The following is a 16,051-nucleotide window of genomic DNA, read 5'->3' as shown; positions in this document are numbered from 1 at the left end:
GTTTATAAGTTGATCTGGATAAAAGCATCTGCTAAATGACTAAATGTAAAAAAAAAAAAAAAAACATTTTAAAAAATAGTAAGGTTTTAAAAGGGATGTACCAGTGTGGAATTTCTGGGTTGATAACTGAGAGTCTACAGCTTGTTGTGGCTGGTTCAATAACTGATTTTAAGTTTTAGCTAATTAATAAATAACACAAAGTAGCTTTTTTTATATAATCTTATAATCAGTCTTTGCACTTGACCATTTGACTACTTATATGGCACATTTTCTGTATTTGGCCCAAGTGTTTAAGTGAGGATGAAGACCACAAGTGTGTGTAGAACTTTTCATTACCTAATGGGACACACTTATAATGTTACATATCTTTTTTTTTTGTTTTCAATACTCTGCATTTTCAAATCAACTTCTAAAGTTCTGTTCAGTATCCTAGCCTATAACATGACACAATTTGTGGTGGTCCTAATTAAGTGATAAAAAGCAGTTGCAAATGTTGTACAAAATAAATATCACCACTACTCATCTTTGCACCAATAAAACATGCAACACTTTGTTTTTCTACCAAATTATATGTAATAATATCTAATTATTATATTAATATTTAACTTACATTGGAAAGGTTTTCATGACCTCTGGCGATATCTCGACAAAAATCTCATGATTTATTCCAAAACATGATGCATGATGGGATGCACTAAGCCTCGAATAGCACTCCTGAGCGGTATTCAAGATGTGTGGATTTAGTGTGCGTTATGCTCTTTGGCATTATTAAGATCTGGGACAGTCTTGCGTACTTGCTTTCTGTCGCGCACACATACACTCTCAAGTAGCCAAGAACGCAAGATTCAAGATTTTTATTTGTCACATACATGGTTATATAGAGAACATATGACCAGCAGTGAAATGTAGGGTTTTTTGTTTGTTTGTTTGTTTGTTTGTTTTACCAAGTGTGGGTATTTGGACAAGGCAACAGTGGAAAGATGGGTTTAGACGTCTGTGTGTGGGAGTGTTGACCCAGGACTTGTTCTTGCATTAATACACACCAAACAAAATGGAATGAAACAGACACTCATAGTGTAGGGTGCTGAAAAAACAGCAAGAGGCACGACAAACAAAGAAGTCCATCTGAAATGTGTAAACACAGATCGATTATTAAATAATTGCAGTGGCAGAACATGCAAACAGCCCAATTCATATACAGATGTGGCTTTCTTGTAGCGTTTTCACTCAATTGTAACTCTTATGTAAATTATACAGAAGACTGTAAGGTTGGGTCTTTTACAAAAAAACAATAGTACAAGCAAATATAATGTAACAGTTTATTAGCTGTAGTTACAATGTCCATATCTATAATTTAACATTGCCACACAAGTTATGATACACCATGCAGTTCTCACCATATTACTAGCCATCAAGCCAAAGTTAATATCTAACTATTTTTTACAGTAAACTTTCACATGAACACATTAAAGTTGTCCGGCTAGAAAAAGCCTTTTTTTTTTTTAAACTAGAGATCATTCACACTTTGGAGTCAAAGTCACACAAACACTTTGAAGATGAGATAACTTCTCCCCCAGTGTGACTTCACTGCAGTATTATGTAAGACTTTAGGTTACTTTGGTTATTGGGAATGGGAATAGCGCTTCCTTATTATACAACGTAGCGGCACCAGTCCAAGCCCTTGCCGTGGAATCATAGTGTATCATTATTTCCAACGGTTACTCCATTCAAACTGCATGGGTCAATTAGTCATTTCCTTTCAGGCCTCATAAACAGAGGGCAGCTCTGCAGGCCCTGCCATCTCATCTCTAACCCCCGGTTTCCCTCTGCCCCATCTGCCACGGCTCAGGGTCCTAACACCAAGCAGCTGCTCCGCACACGCACCCTCAAGTACACGTAATGCAGCAGCAAATGGTCCATAATTACTGTGGTGATCTGCCTCTAGTCACACGTCATACATCACCAGCATTACATGTCAGCTTTTTCTTTGGTCATATCAGATGGGATCATGTGCATATGCAGCGCACATGCATTTCAAGCACATTATAATCATAATCAAATTCTTTATGAAGCATGAATATATATATATATATATATATATATATATATATATATATATATATAAACACTATAAAAAATGAATGTAAAAGCACTATATATATAGAGAGAGAGAGAGAGAGAGATAGTAGCCACATTTCTTCTGGATTTAGTCTGTCTCCGTTTGTTCTGTTTCTTCATGTCATTCCTGACAGACTGGATGATGATGAAATCAGATCTCTGTGTGGAGCACTGGCTGTTGACAGACTCCTTGTGCAAACAAAAATCTCACTGGATTATTACAAATAATGGCAAAATGTATATATGTAAATGTAAACTGATATTTACTACTGACACACTACAGCAAAAGATAGAAATAACTGACTTAAACCATTTTTTAGCTGGTGAAAATCCTAGTGTTCTAATAATTTTGGCCACCACTGTTTATAAAATCATACGTACAGTATACACACGGTGTTGTGGTAACACATTACAAGTAACGCGACGAGTTACATAATCAGATTACTTTTAAAGTAACTAGTAAAGCAACGCATTACTTTTAAATTTAACAACAAAAAATCTGTTTTTAAAATTTAGAAACTTTTTAAAATAAATAACTAAAGTTACCTTATTTATTCACCAGCACCTCTCCTGTCCTATATTAAGAGAAATTAGGATTGAGGTGCAAAGGTACTTCCTTTAGCCTGAGGCGTATTAATTTCACTTTTGGTGTGAAAGGGCCAAAAATGTAACTTTTGGAAGCTAGCCTAGCCCAGGTAAGAAAAAGTAATGCAAAAGTTACATAATGCATTACTTTCCATAAAAAGTAACTAAGTTACACAATTAGGTACTTTTTATGAAGTAACACAATATTGTAATGCATTACTTTTAAAAGTAACACTGCATACACACACTAACTGTAATCTTTTTTTCTAGGTTGTAAATAAAACCAATATTATTGAAGTATTTTTTTTTACAAGAAAACACTAGTTTTTCTACATCAGATGTTTAATTCAATGTGTTACTTGTGCACAAAGTGTTATGTTTTTGTAATTGTTTGAGAAAATGACTAACAATTGTTTCTGGAATAAGTTATCTGCAGTGTATTAGAATAGGCATATGACGTAATTTCTAATTGATTGATAGTCCAATTTTTGACAGTTATCTTTGGCAACAGCGTGACCCATCCCTTGATGTAATGTGACCACTGCTGGTGTGTCACGTAACAGACAGCCAACTAGTGTAATAGCAATTATTCACATGAGATAATTTGTGTTATTTCCAGTTATTTTCTTATTTGGCAATTGATTGGGAGAAGAAGTGCTTTGTGATCATTGTGTTCTGAATAGCTCTGAGATCACAGCTTCCATCAAAACATGTTTCTGGAAAGGAGAATTAGTTTAGGAGTTTAAAAGATGATTCATATTCTGGCCTAGTTGCTGATTTTATTATTCAACTCTGTAATGCCTTTAAATGGCAAGAGCAGAAAAACCCTTACAAGTTGAGCCCAGATAAGACTGATTTCCACAAAAGCCTCTCTGTACAGATGATGCCGATGTATCGGTAAAACTAACTGACTGTATGAATGGCCGACAGTAGTGTTTATGTGGGACTCTGTGAATGTTTCCGAATTATAACATGCCGCTTCTCTTCACTACATTTAGGTCTATTCATCTTTTTGTTTTCTTTGGCTAATTCTGGAGTCCTCCCATGCATTGCTGGCTCTGACACTGGACTGTGAATCGAGCCTACGAGTAAACCAGCATCCCACTCTGATTCATGTGTGTTTCATTATAATACAGTGAACTCAATGGGATACTTCAGATTTCAGCTGAATGTAGCAGTCATTTTATCACTCAACCTAATTTTGCACTCACTTTGTGGTTCATGAGTATTTTGGATCTATGCTCATCATCAAAGACAGAGGATTTTACACGTAACACATTATTTTTTCTTCCTCACGCAGGTCATGGAGACCAAGAACATGCTGTACCTTGTGACAGAATATGCCAAGAATGGGGAAATCTTTGGTAAGTGGTGCCATTTACAATTACAATTTATAATAGCTAGCAACCAATAATACTCACAGGGCCTAAATATCTATACATCTATACATTATTGGATGAATGTTGTATTCAGGCAAATTCATACATGAGTTCACAGAATGCACAATTTGGATGTCTTTTTTTATTATTATTATTATTATTTTATTTTATTTTTTTTGGCAAAAAGCTGACTGCCATATTTGGTTGTTGTTGTTCTTGCTCTTGTTGTTGAGTCACAATGATATGATGCTTTGCTTATGCTGTCTGGCAGCTAGATCTACCTCTTATCAATTTCAATATACGTTTATCCTGATTCCACATCAGTGACACGGAGAAAGTGTGTATTCAGACTAACATCTTGGTTTCAGATGATAGTGACAAAGGTCAGGCTGAAATTAGCTCAGGCGAGACAAACACAGTCTGTGTGAATAACCATCATAGTCACAAGTAACAAATGTGTCGGCAATGATGATCATGTTCTGATGGCTCAGCTGTCTGTCTCTCTGTTGCTTTGGAGTTCTGTTCTGTCTGACACACAAGCTCAAAGCTAAGAGCAAAACTGAAGGTCAAAGAAAATTAAAGGAATAGTTCATGCAAAAAATTTATTCTGTCATCATTTAATCCTACTCTTGTTATTCAAAGCCTGAGTGATTTTTTTTTTTCATCCGCTGAATGCAAAGGGAGAATTTTTTAATAGAGTTTACTGGTACTGGTCACCTGTTTCAGTTAGAGTGATTGAGGACTGGAATTTTAAAGGGATAGTTCATTAATTACTCACCCTAATGTCATTCCAAACCTGTAAGACCTTTGTTCATCTTTAAAACACAAATTAAGATCTTTTTGATGAAATCTGAGAGCTTTCTGACCCTCCATAGACAGCAACGCAACTGAAAAGTTAAGGGCAAGAAAGGTAGTAAGGACATTGTTAAAATAACATCAGTGGTTCAACTGTAATGTTATGAAGCTATGACAATACTTTTTTGTGTGTAAATAAAACAAAAATAACGACTTTATTCAATGATTTCTTCTTACTGGGTCAGTCTCTGATGCCATTCACAAGAGTACAGCGACACATGGACTGTTTTAACAATGTCCTTACTACCTTTCTGGGCCATAAACATTTAATTTCTGTTGCTCTCTATGGAGGGTCAGAAAGCTCTTGGATGTCATCAAAAATATCTTAACATGTGTTCCAAAGATGAACGAAGGTCTTATGGGTTTGGAATGACATAAGGATGAGTAATTCATTTTCAGAATTTTCATTTTTGGGTGAACTATCCCTTTAATGCTTCAAAAATCATCAGAAAGCCCCACAATAACAGTCCATATGACACATGTGCTATATTCAAGTCTTCTGAAAGTCATATGATCACTTCATGAGACAAATGCACTTAAATATTGGTCATTACTCACTCTTCCATTTGTTTTTTTCCTACGAAGCTATTGTATGACTTATGAGGATTGGAACATTAGGGAACAGTTCCTATGGATTGCCGTTATGATATTGTATAATGGATTTTTTTCACTGTAGCCATTCACTTGTATTACGGTTATATGGAAAAAAAGATATTCTGGTGGGATATTCACACAGAGAAGCGTCATAAAAGTTTGCAACAACATGGACGTAAATAATCAGAATTTTTGCGTTTAGGTGAGCTATCCCTTTAAAAATCACTTGTCTGTGATTCTTGAAAGTGAAAGTGGTGTAAAAGTAGTCACTTCCAGTGACTGATCTCTTTGACTTTGTAGCAGCACCTGCTGTGCACCACCTGTGAAAACTCACATAATCATCACACATTATTCTTACATAACATTGTGTCTGTTTCACAGTACACGGCAATGTGATATGCTACCAAGAAATTGTTCCTACCCTAGGGAGTCAAGTTATTTTTTATTTTTTTTACATGCGTTCAGAGTTTTAATGCGTTTTAAGGGAAATGCTGTAATATAAAGCCTATAGATAGAGTAGCCCCTCCCACAGTGAAATACTATTGGTCCAAAACTTTATTGGCTATAATTGGCTGTTGTTGTTCTGCATTGTATTACAATTTGGATTTCATTGCAGACAGACAAATTACTTAACACTGTTTTGCTTTAGATGTATTTTTGTAAACATATTTGTCACGCATATTCTGTTTGGCCAGCCACCAATCAGCACGCTCATGATGGTAAAATGTTTTATTGCTAGACAATAAAACAGACATTTAGCGTGATTCTTTTACAATCTTGCGGTTGCGGTGTACTTTGTATGGACACTATGACCCTGGTGTTGGATGTGACAATAGCCTCTCTGGTTTGAAAGAGATATAAAGAGTGATGTCGTGGCTGGGGCAAACCAAATTACTTGTTTCCCGCCCAAGTGTACTACGGGGTGAGATAACAGACAAATGTCCCATAGAGACTTGAAATTAGGTTTCTGATGTCAAACAAATAAAAATAAAAAAAAATTAAATGATCAGTTGACATAGCATAACTAATACTTGGTTACATGATTGTCAAGATTCCCACATTATTACTGTCTTGTAGTACTAGAGGCCATGCTGTCCAGCATTTGTGATTCTCTGTTGCACAATATGATTATGCAACTTATTTACAGCATGGGCCATCGCTATCAAGTCTAAAAGTCTCCAGTTAATCACAAATTACGAAAGATACTTTTTGGAACCATTAAGACCAAGTGATGTGTGCTTGCATCACTCTGAATCTAAGCTATCCTAACGTAACACAGGCACTCACTTCCATCAGATAATCTTCACTGGGATAGAAGAGAGAGCTAGAGCAGCATTTGATGGGTGCTGGGTTCGGTCCCCCGTGGTGGAGCTTAGCAGCGCAGAAGCCCGCCACGAGAGCCTGTCTGCTCCACCAGCACCGCAGAGCAGAGCCGAAGCATTAAAGGGACCTGGAAACTGGGTCAACTTCAAATAAGTAGAATCTGCAGAACGCACAGGCAAAGCAGGAGAGAGAGAGGGAAAGCTAAGGGACATTGATTTGAATTTTGGAAGTGGAGAGGAGAAATGTAGGCCATGCATATTTCAGAAAAATCCAGAGCTGGAGAAAAGGTTGTTTTTGAACATGTTAGCTGATCAGTCTTGACACCCGTGTCTGCCCTCAGCCTCTCAAACCCTGTCTTTTACCCTCAGGCTCTATTTCTAGTCTGTCAATTTTAGGTTTGTGCATTAGTAATGGTAGTATAGAAAAACTCATAATTCCTGTCTAGATCATTTACTGGAGCTCACTGGAAAGAGTGTTTGAAGACCAGAAAAAAATTATTCTTCTGTATGTTGGAAATAGTTTTGTTTTATTTGTTTATGTGTGCAAGAATCCACTAACAGAAAAATACCCAAATTATCTTGGTATTACCATGTTTTTTTGGTTTTTACTAGTACCATAGTTTTTCTTTCGGATATTTAATACCATATATTATTCTTTGATTTGAACTGATTTTTCTTTAATTTTTATATATGCAGTTTAATTTCATAAATGAAAAAGACTGTTTGATATATTTTTAAAATAAAATATTTTTTATAATTAAAATTGTCATGCAGCAAGAGTATGAAGAATGATGGTTAAAGAGCATGATGTGAAAAGCTTAAAATAAATGGTCATCTAATTAAAGATGAATTAGAAGATACTATGGTATCCATAGTTTTCATAGGTTTTTTTCTAATTCTTTAAAAATTATTTTATATGCTTATATATTAAAAAAATACTTTTGAAATGTAACAAAATATTTTTATTACTAAAATATTTTATTAATTAAACTTATTTTTGTTATTATTACAAATATTTAATTTTACTTATTTTATTTCAGTGAATTAAAGTTGGTGGAACACTTTAAATACCATGAGTTTTTTGTAAACGACAATACTGCTACAAGGTTCAGCTAGTTCATGCTTTAAAACCCCTAATTCACAAGCCCTGCAGTAAAATGCACCTTGCTGAGAAGAGAAGTGCTCTTTCTCCTCTCGTGTGCCTCTTTAGTCAGTCCATGTGACTGGTGCGACTGCCACTTTTGTTTGTAAGGGTCAGTTGAGAGCAACTCCAGTTACTTATAAAGAAGAAGCAACTTATATTAGGTCAGCTGGCCAGCTCAGGCTCTTTTAGGTCTATCTTGTCATGCTTACATGGCTAAGAGAAAGGAAAAAATCATGTAACAAGCGCATTTTAGAGGCCTGATGCACCTGGTATGCTGACACCAGAATGATATGTTGTTCTGTTGGCCAAAGTCCACAGTCTGTGATTTAGTGAGGGCGATTACAGCCGGTTGAGTGGTACACAGCAGAGTGTATGAACATCTTATCTCAAAGTAGATTCCTGCCAGCCATTTGACACAAATATGAGACATTCTTATGTCAGGTGTGTTTTTTGATTAGCAGCATAGTCTTAAAAAAGTTAAAAATGGAGCACAATTTCAGAATGTTGCATCTGGTATCTAATTGGTTAGGTTGGTCAGTGAATTTTACATTTGACATTATTGTGTGTGTGTGTATGTGTATATATATATATATATATATATATATATATATATATATGTATGTATGTATGTATGTATGTATGTATGTATGTATGTATGTATATGTATATGTATATATGTATATGTATATATATATATATATATATATATATATATATATATATATATATATACATATACATATATACAGTACATGCATAATTATTAGGTAAGTTGATATTCACATATTTTTAAATGTGCTTGAAAAAAAATCAGCTTGACTAATAATTTTGTAAGCGCACTGTATATTATATTATATTATATATTTTAGATTGTAATTTATTATTTATTTCTTTTATAATATATTTTCTATAGTATGGTGTGGTCTCACTGCAAAATTTTATTGGCAAAATCAATAATTTCAGTAGTAATCTGTGTGTGCAAATTCCGTGTGAGGACAAAAAGTTCCCCCGTAGATTTTGCACATTTTCAAATAATGTGAATTTGCCAATGAAAAATTGCTTTGAAAGTGACTTCTATCTGAGCTGTGTTCATATACATTTCTAAACTATTGACAATCAACAATGCCATTATTGCCTGTAAAATTTCACTGAAGCTACGCTAATGTGACTACACCTTAAGGCTAGGTCATCCAAGGTAATTCTGCAATCACAAATTGCTGTCTGTTTTTGAGAATTGATTTTGATATTTGAAAAACAAGCTTATGTAGAGAATGAAGCCTTAAAGACACTGCCATGTACCCACAGTCGCTTTGCCGGCCCACCTCAATGTAATCCCAAGGCGAGTATGGAATGGAATGTGTGAGGACTGTAGGTTTGGCTACAGGCCGAGGGCCAGGGACTGACCCAGTACTCTAGGGTGTGGTGACCACATGATTACACCATCCGGGGGGATGTTTACCCCACTCACAAACCACAGAGACTCCTTATTGTGGGTCATCAATCTCTGCCACTAGCCTCACCACACCACCGGAGCCTTTCCCGGTATAACGTGTGGTCATGGGTTTCAACCTTTTTTTTTGACCCATATTACACTATAATATTACCCATGCAAAATGTTTCATTGATTTATGTCTGTGCTTTGTGTATTTGTGATGTTTAGTTAACCCCATTTCATCTTTTTTTAGACTACCTAGCCAAGCATGGACGGCTGAGCGAACCAGAGGCACGACGCAAGTTCTGGCAAATTCTGTCTGCTGTTGAGTACTGCCACAATCGAAACATCGTTCACCGGGACTTGAAGGCGGAGAATCTGCTGCTAGATGGACACATGAACATCAAGATTGCTGGTAAAGGCTGTCACGGTTACATTAACTAAACTTTTGATACGTTACTAATCTTTGGTACATTGGTACTATTGATAATGAATTGGTGTAAAATATAAAACGGCTGTTTTATATTACTTTATATGTTAGATATAGTTTTATTAATTGTACTATATTATTTTTTACATATATACACATTTAACTAATTTGATATTGTACAATATATAATTTATGGTTATAATTATATTTTTCTTATATATATATATATATATATATATATATATATGCACATTTAAATAGGGTTTTTATTTATTTTACTTATGCTTTTTATTTATGCAATTGGGTAAATGCAAAAATAAAAAGCATAAATAAAAAACAAATGTTGTTTGTGTTTGCTTTTATCAGCATTGAAGTGGAAACTTTGGATTGTAATATAAAACATCATTTAAGTTTGTAGCACCTATATACAGCCAAAGGTTGGAGTCAGAATGGTTTGGAATTTCCCTTGCCTTAGAAGATTTTCACCTACATTTTTGTGATTTCGCTATGGTTAATTAAAGGGTGTGAGTTACAGTTTATTAATCAAAGCTGTACCGCCCAGGATGATGACTCAGTTGGTGGAGCCATGAGTTGCGTCAATGGACACACAGGTTCTTTCTGTGCTGAGCTATATATCCAGACTAAGGTTTATTTGCAGTTTCATTTGAATTTGAGCAATCAAGAGGTTGCTAACTATAAAGTGAGCCAGGCTTTGAGCTTCCATGCAAGGCTCTCAGCGAAAGGAGAGCTACCCACACAAATGTGCGCACACATTTACACGCAGACCAGACATTGTCAGTTTGCCTGACATGTCAACCTGCTCTCTGCCCAAAACTTCACTATCATGTTGATGGATTATGATGTTTGGCACAGTAAGTAATGCAGTGGCCATTTACAGAGGAGTGTCCCGCAAGGCTTTGTTAAAGGTCCTTTTTCTTTTAGCCCTCACACTGTTTCACAGTTAGCCTCTCAGAAGATGGCTGAAGCTGGGTCACTCAAAGAAAGGTCATCAGCCTTTAATGTTCCACTTCAAACATTTATGTGCTTGCATCATGACTAAAAGAAGGCAGTGAAGCTCTAATCTATAAACCATGAATACATATTTCCATATTATACAGATACATAGAGCAAAATATGTTTCAGTTTACAGTGGTTTTATATTGGGATTACATGACATATTAAAATTTCAAAGCATGAAGCAAGAGAAGAGTGTACACTACAACTGTTTTCCCACAAATCATGTTGATTGAGCAAACCCAAGGGAGTGAGAGACTTCCTGGGGGTGGGCAATGATTGGGAAACTGTATGAAAATTGCTAGGATTGGATCCCCCGAGATCTTTACACAATCAACCTCTAGCACCAATCCAATGCACAGCATGTTACGTATGTCCACTGCATAACGAAATTATGAGAGCCTGAGCTATTGACCTCAATAAAAGCTTTTATTTCAAGTAACAAAAATATCAGCTCTGCCTGTAAATATGGCACTAGCCACTGTTTTCCAAGCTGAAAGAGTTAAGCTCTAGGGCCGGATGAGATTGAGTGATTCCTGTATTGAATGTTGAGTCTCACTCCTGCAGTGTCTGCCGCTGGACTGCCTAGAGCATTGACGTCAATTCCTCCTGCTCAGCATTCAACTCATGAAGTGGGTCAGCGCAACTGATATGGACTCATCATACTGGCTTATTACATCACAGTCACAATGTAAAATGAACATGGCTGCTTTTTATCTCTACCTTAAGGTTCACATTTTCATTTTATGAGGCCCCTGAAGCTCAGAATCTAGATGAACTCATAATACTCACTGGAATTTAAATAAAAGCAGATTTATTTTATTTGTTTTATTTATTTTTGTATATAACCTTAAAACAATATAATTGCAATAATTTCAATAATTAAACTTGTTTCTTTTCCTTACCATCTCGGCAATTTTTCCAATTTTAAGCATATATTTAGTGAGGTTTATGCTTAAAACAAGAAAATAATCCCAATGTAAAAAAAATAAACCTAGTTCAAGATGTAGCCTATTGTTTGTAAGCAGATCCTAATTTCTTATGCAGTTCTTGTTTGAAGAACTTTTTTTTTCTTCTTCTGGAAAACCAGAAAAAAATATTTATATATGCACATATACATAATATATGTAAATTGTTGTTGTTGTTTTTTGCAGTTGCACAGTTATGAATAAATATAGGATTGTAGCCTATGCTTTTAAGGAAGGTCGACCGTTATACACAAGGACTTTCATATTTTTTCGAGAGCCATATTTGGTCATCTCGCACCACTGTTTTTGACTTCTGGCAGTGGTGGCCTTTGTATCTAATCTCTGAGCACTTTGTAAAGCCCATCCAACCCATTGAAGTCAGAGTGAGGTGGTGATGATGGTTTCCATCTTCAGGGTTTGCACGGCATGATCCACTAAGCCCTATTACAGATGCTGCTCAGCCTGTGTGCTGACTTAGTGACCCTCTATTCCTTCATCGGCTGTTGTCAGCATACCATATTATACAGCATTTGCCAGTAATGCCAATTTAGTCGCATAGGAATTTTAAGTGACCTTATGTAATGTAGTCTGATCTTTTCCCATTATTTACACAATGTTACAAAAGCTTAGTATAAATCAAGTCACTGTTTATTTCTTTTGATGTATTACCTATTGAAACAGGAATGTAATATGAGACATTTGAAAGCATTTGTGTCTTTTATAAAACAGCCAATGGCCTTTAGTAACATCACAGCCACGATGTTACAGGCAGTATTACAGGGAGGGATATTCTTATTCTAGAAAGCATTTGATTGGCGAGAGATCTGTAGTGTAGTGTGAATATCTTTGCTCTGTTTTCAATAAGTGTATAAAGTTTAATGACTATACATTTTAAATGCTTATATCTAAAATACATTTTAGGAGAGGACTAGCAAATATATGGCCTCGGGCACTCAAACTCAAAACCACAAACTCAAATTATGTTTTCATGGGATTTGAAAGATTTTAAAATGCTGTCTATATATAAATTGGTGTCTGACTACTGCAGGCAAAATTACACACTAATGGCAAAGTTTGTGTGGGAATGATTTTTTTTTTTTTTTTTTTTGGTAATGGCCTCTCTAAGAGTACAGCACTAATATTAGTCATCAAAGTAGAAAGAAGTGGGCTGCAAAAGCATCGTTCTGTGAGCTTTAAGGATGTGTGGAGGAAATGTGTTTTTGGCTTGGGTTATTAGAGAAGCATGTTTTTGCAGTGTCTGTACTTTCAGAGTCATGGGTAGTAACTTTACAGTAAGGTAAACTTTACACCTCTTTCCCAACTCTTGACATTTGATGGCAAATGATTCAAACACTTACAGGATCCATCATTCATTTTTTGCCACACTTGCCAAAAGTATATAAAAAGTATATATAGTAAAAATATGTCTCACCTGTCTTAACCTGTGTTAGGCATTATTTATGAATATTTTATTCATATAAGCATCTGGAGTTTTAAAGTTGAGACTTAGCCCTGGAAAGGTCATGGAAATGAAATGTCCACTGCCTTTCAGAAGTTTGGGGTCAGTACAATTAAAATCAGTATTATCAGTACTGACATCAAAACCAAAATCAATGCATATATCCAGCATAGATTCATTAAACCATTCATACGATATATTAAAATAGAAAGCAGTTATTCTAAATTGTAATAATATTTCAGAATTTAACTGTTTTTATTGTATTTTTGAGCATAAGACATTTCAAAAATATTACTGTTTTTATTGTATTTTTGAGCATAAGAGATTTCAAAAACATTTAAAAATCATTCCAATCCTAAACATTTGAACACCAGTTTAATTTATTATATCAGTTTATAAGAATATATGTAGGGTTTTTGTTAGAAGTTTTAAATCAACTTTTTATTTTTTAAACAGCAGTCACAAATGACTGGAAAAGTTCACCAGTCACTAGGTATTGGAGCCTTGGTTGCAAAATCAATATTGTAATGAAACCTTCCTGTTTGTTGTCCCCTAAAGCTGAAACATTATCTATGTCTCTGAACACAGACATAGCAAACCCTGTCAGTTTCATTCTTATATCACCTTTCTCTTTTATTTCCCCCATCCTTGCAGATTTTGGCTTTGGAAATTTCTTCCAGCCAGGAAAGCCCCTGGCCACATGGTGCGGGAGTCCTCCATATGCAGCCCCGGAGGTGTTTGAGGGACAGCAGTATGAAGGACCCCAGCTGGACATCTGGGTAATGCTGGCGTATCCAGGTTCACACCAAAGTGTGTTTGACAGTAAATGATTAGTGAGTCAGCTGACTGTTGTTTGTGTTACCACCTATTCAACCTTTGAGAACTCTGCTGACGTCAAAGCGTAAACCAAACACCCTGTGGTCCGTGTGAGAGAGATAAAGATCAGATCAGATGTGAAAGCTCTCTTGCTCTCTTTTTACTGCCATTAAAGTAAGAGTTTGCCCAAAAGTGAAAATCAGTTGCTTACCCTCAAGTCGCTTCCAAACCCATATGACTTTTTTATTAGGCAAGATTCTCACATAAAATGAGAAAAGAGCAGCATTAACATTCTGCTAAACATCATCTTTTATGTTTAGCTGTAAAGAAACTCATACAAAGTTAGAACTGACATGAGGGTGAATAAATATTCATTTTAGGGTGCTCTATCCCTTTAAGTGTGTGCACCTGCACATTTGCACATTATAATCGTGTTATTCACCACAGAGCTGACGCTGTGTGTGTGTTCCTGCAGAGTATGGGGGTGGTTCTGTACGTGCTGGTGTGTGGCGCCCTGCCCTTCGATGGCCCCTCTCTCCCTGTCCTGCGGCAGCGTGTTCTGGAGGGCCGTTTCCGTATCCCTTACTTCATGACAGAAGGTGAGACGCTCTCGTAGCACACTCAGAGAGTTTTCTGGCAGCAGTTGCTGTTTTTTCATGAAATTCAAGCCTGGTCAATTAAAACATACCATAAGTGCTTAGCCACAGTTTGTGTGTATCTGGACTGTATAAAGAGGAAGGGCTCTAACTAGTGTTGTCAAAAGACCCGGTACTTCGGTACCAAGTCGGTACTAAAAAAAAGTACCGGTGGTACCGAGTACCCAGTCAGCCCGTTCTTGATGTGATATCTTAAAGGTGCGCAGATGCGCTCTCTTCATAACATTTACATTTACATTTATGCATTTGGCAGATGCTTTTATCCAAAAGCGACTTACAGTGCATTCAGGCTATATATTTTTTGACCATGTGTGTTCCCTGGGAATCAAACCCACAACCTTTTGCGCTGTTAACGCAATGCTCTACCACTGAGCCACAGGAACACTAGCACTGAGATGAGGCGACCTCAAAAAGAGGAAACAGACCAAACTAACAAAACACTTTAAAGACAGACACCCAGATCAAATTAAAGAGTTCAAGCAGGTAAGTTTCACAGTGTTTCCAATACTTTGGGAAATATCAAAACTGACCGCAACGAACAGATTTTCCAAAAGGCTTTGACTTCGTTGAATAAACACGAGCACTGCACGTGTCAAAGTCTAAACCTGGTGCGGGTGTTTTTATATCACTGTATTTCTGAAGAAAACCGACTGTCTTCAGAAAATGGATGTCATCTTGCCTGTAATGCCTGAGCAGTGTTTGTGAGCACAGGCTCAGCGCTTATTTGATTACAGCCGTTACCGGGGAAACCTCTCTCTCAAGCACCTCCTGCTGGCAGAGAATGAATTTGCATATGTCGCTGTGGGAAACACCGCTTCTGTTATGAATACTATGAAATATTTTTATTTGAATGTCCGATTGAAATGAACGCTGTTATTGGAGTAGTTAATCGTTAGCATAAGCGCGGCTAACGCTAATATAATGAACATTAGAATTAAGTTTCTTTATTAACTAATTAATGCTCCTATAATTTTTATAAGGGTAAAAAACTGGATGACATGATCCATTTACACACCATATACGTGTTGGAAAATGTACAAATGGTTAACATTGTCGGTGTCATATCGGTCAGAAAAGCAGTTCTGGGCTTTTTTATTATTATTATTTAGCTAACTTACTTGTTATTCTTGGCTTTAAAATTCAAAATCCCTTTAAAAATAAATATGTACACAGTTTGAATTAAATGAAAGTATAGTCAACATTTTCAAAGTTTTGCTTTGGTACCGAGACCCGTGGATTTTCTCTGTTATTGGTACAGAATACTGAATTTTTGGTACCG

The 16,051-nt window shown here is 36.0% G+C and overlaps 1 protein-coding gene across 1 annotated transcript in view; it reads left to right on the top strand.

Annotated features, from left to right (window-relative positions):
• The window catches only part of LOC109103188 (serine/threonine-protein kinase SIK2-like), a 37,362-nt gene that overhangs the window by 3,519 nt on the left and 17,792 nt on the right, over positions 1 to 16,051 (top strand). The window contains exons 3-6 of the mRNA XM_019116554.2: positions 4,004 to 4,067; positions 9,683 to 9,844; positions 13,955 to 14,079; positions 14,592 to 14,715. Of these exons, the coding sequence (XP_018972099.2) occupies positions 4,004 to 4,067; positions 9,683 to 9,844; positions 13,955 to 14,079; positions 14,592 to 14,715 (475 nt within the window). The remainder of the gene's footprint in view (positions 1 to 4,003; positions 4,068 to 9,682; positions 9,845 to 13,954; positions 14,080 to 14,591; positions 14,716 to 16,051) is intronic.

Source organism: Cyprinus carpio, chromosome B15 (genome assembly GCF_018340385.1).
Source record: "Cyprinus carpio isolate SPL01 chromosome B15, ASM1834038v1, whole genome shotgun sequence".
Taxonomy (NCBI): Eukaryota; Metazoa; Chordata; class Actinopteri; order Cypriniformes; family Cyprinidae; genus Cyprinus; species Cyprinus carpio.
The sequence above is the reverse complement of the archived record's forward strand: the minus strand, read 5'-3'. Positions and strand labels throughout refer to the sequence as shown.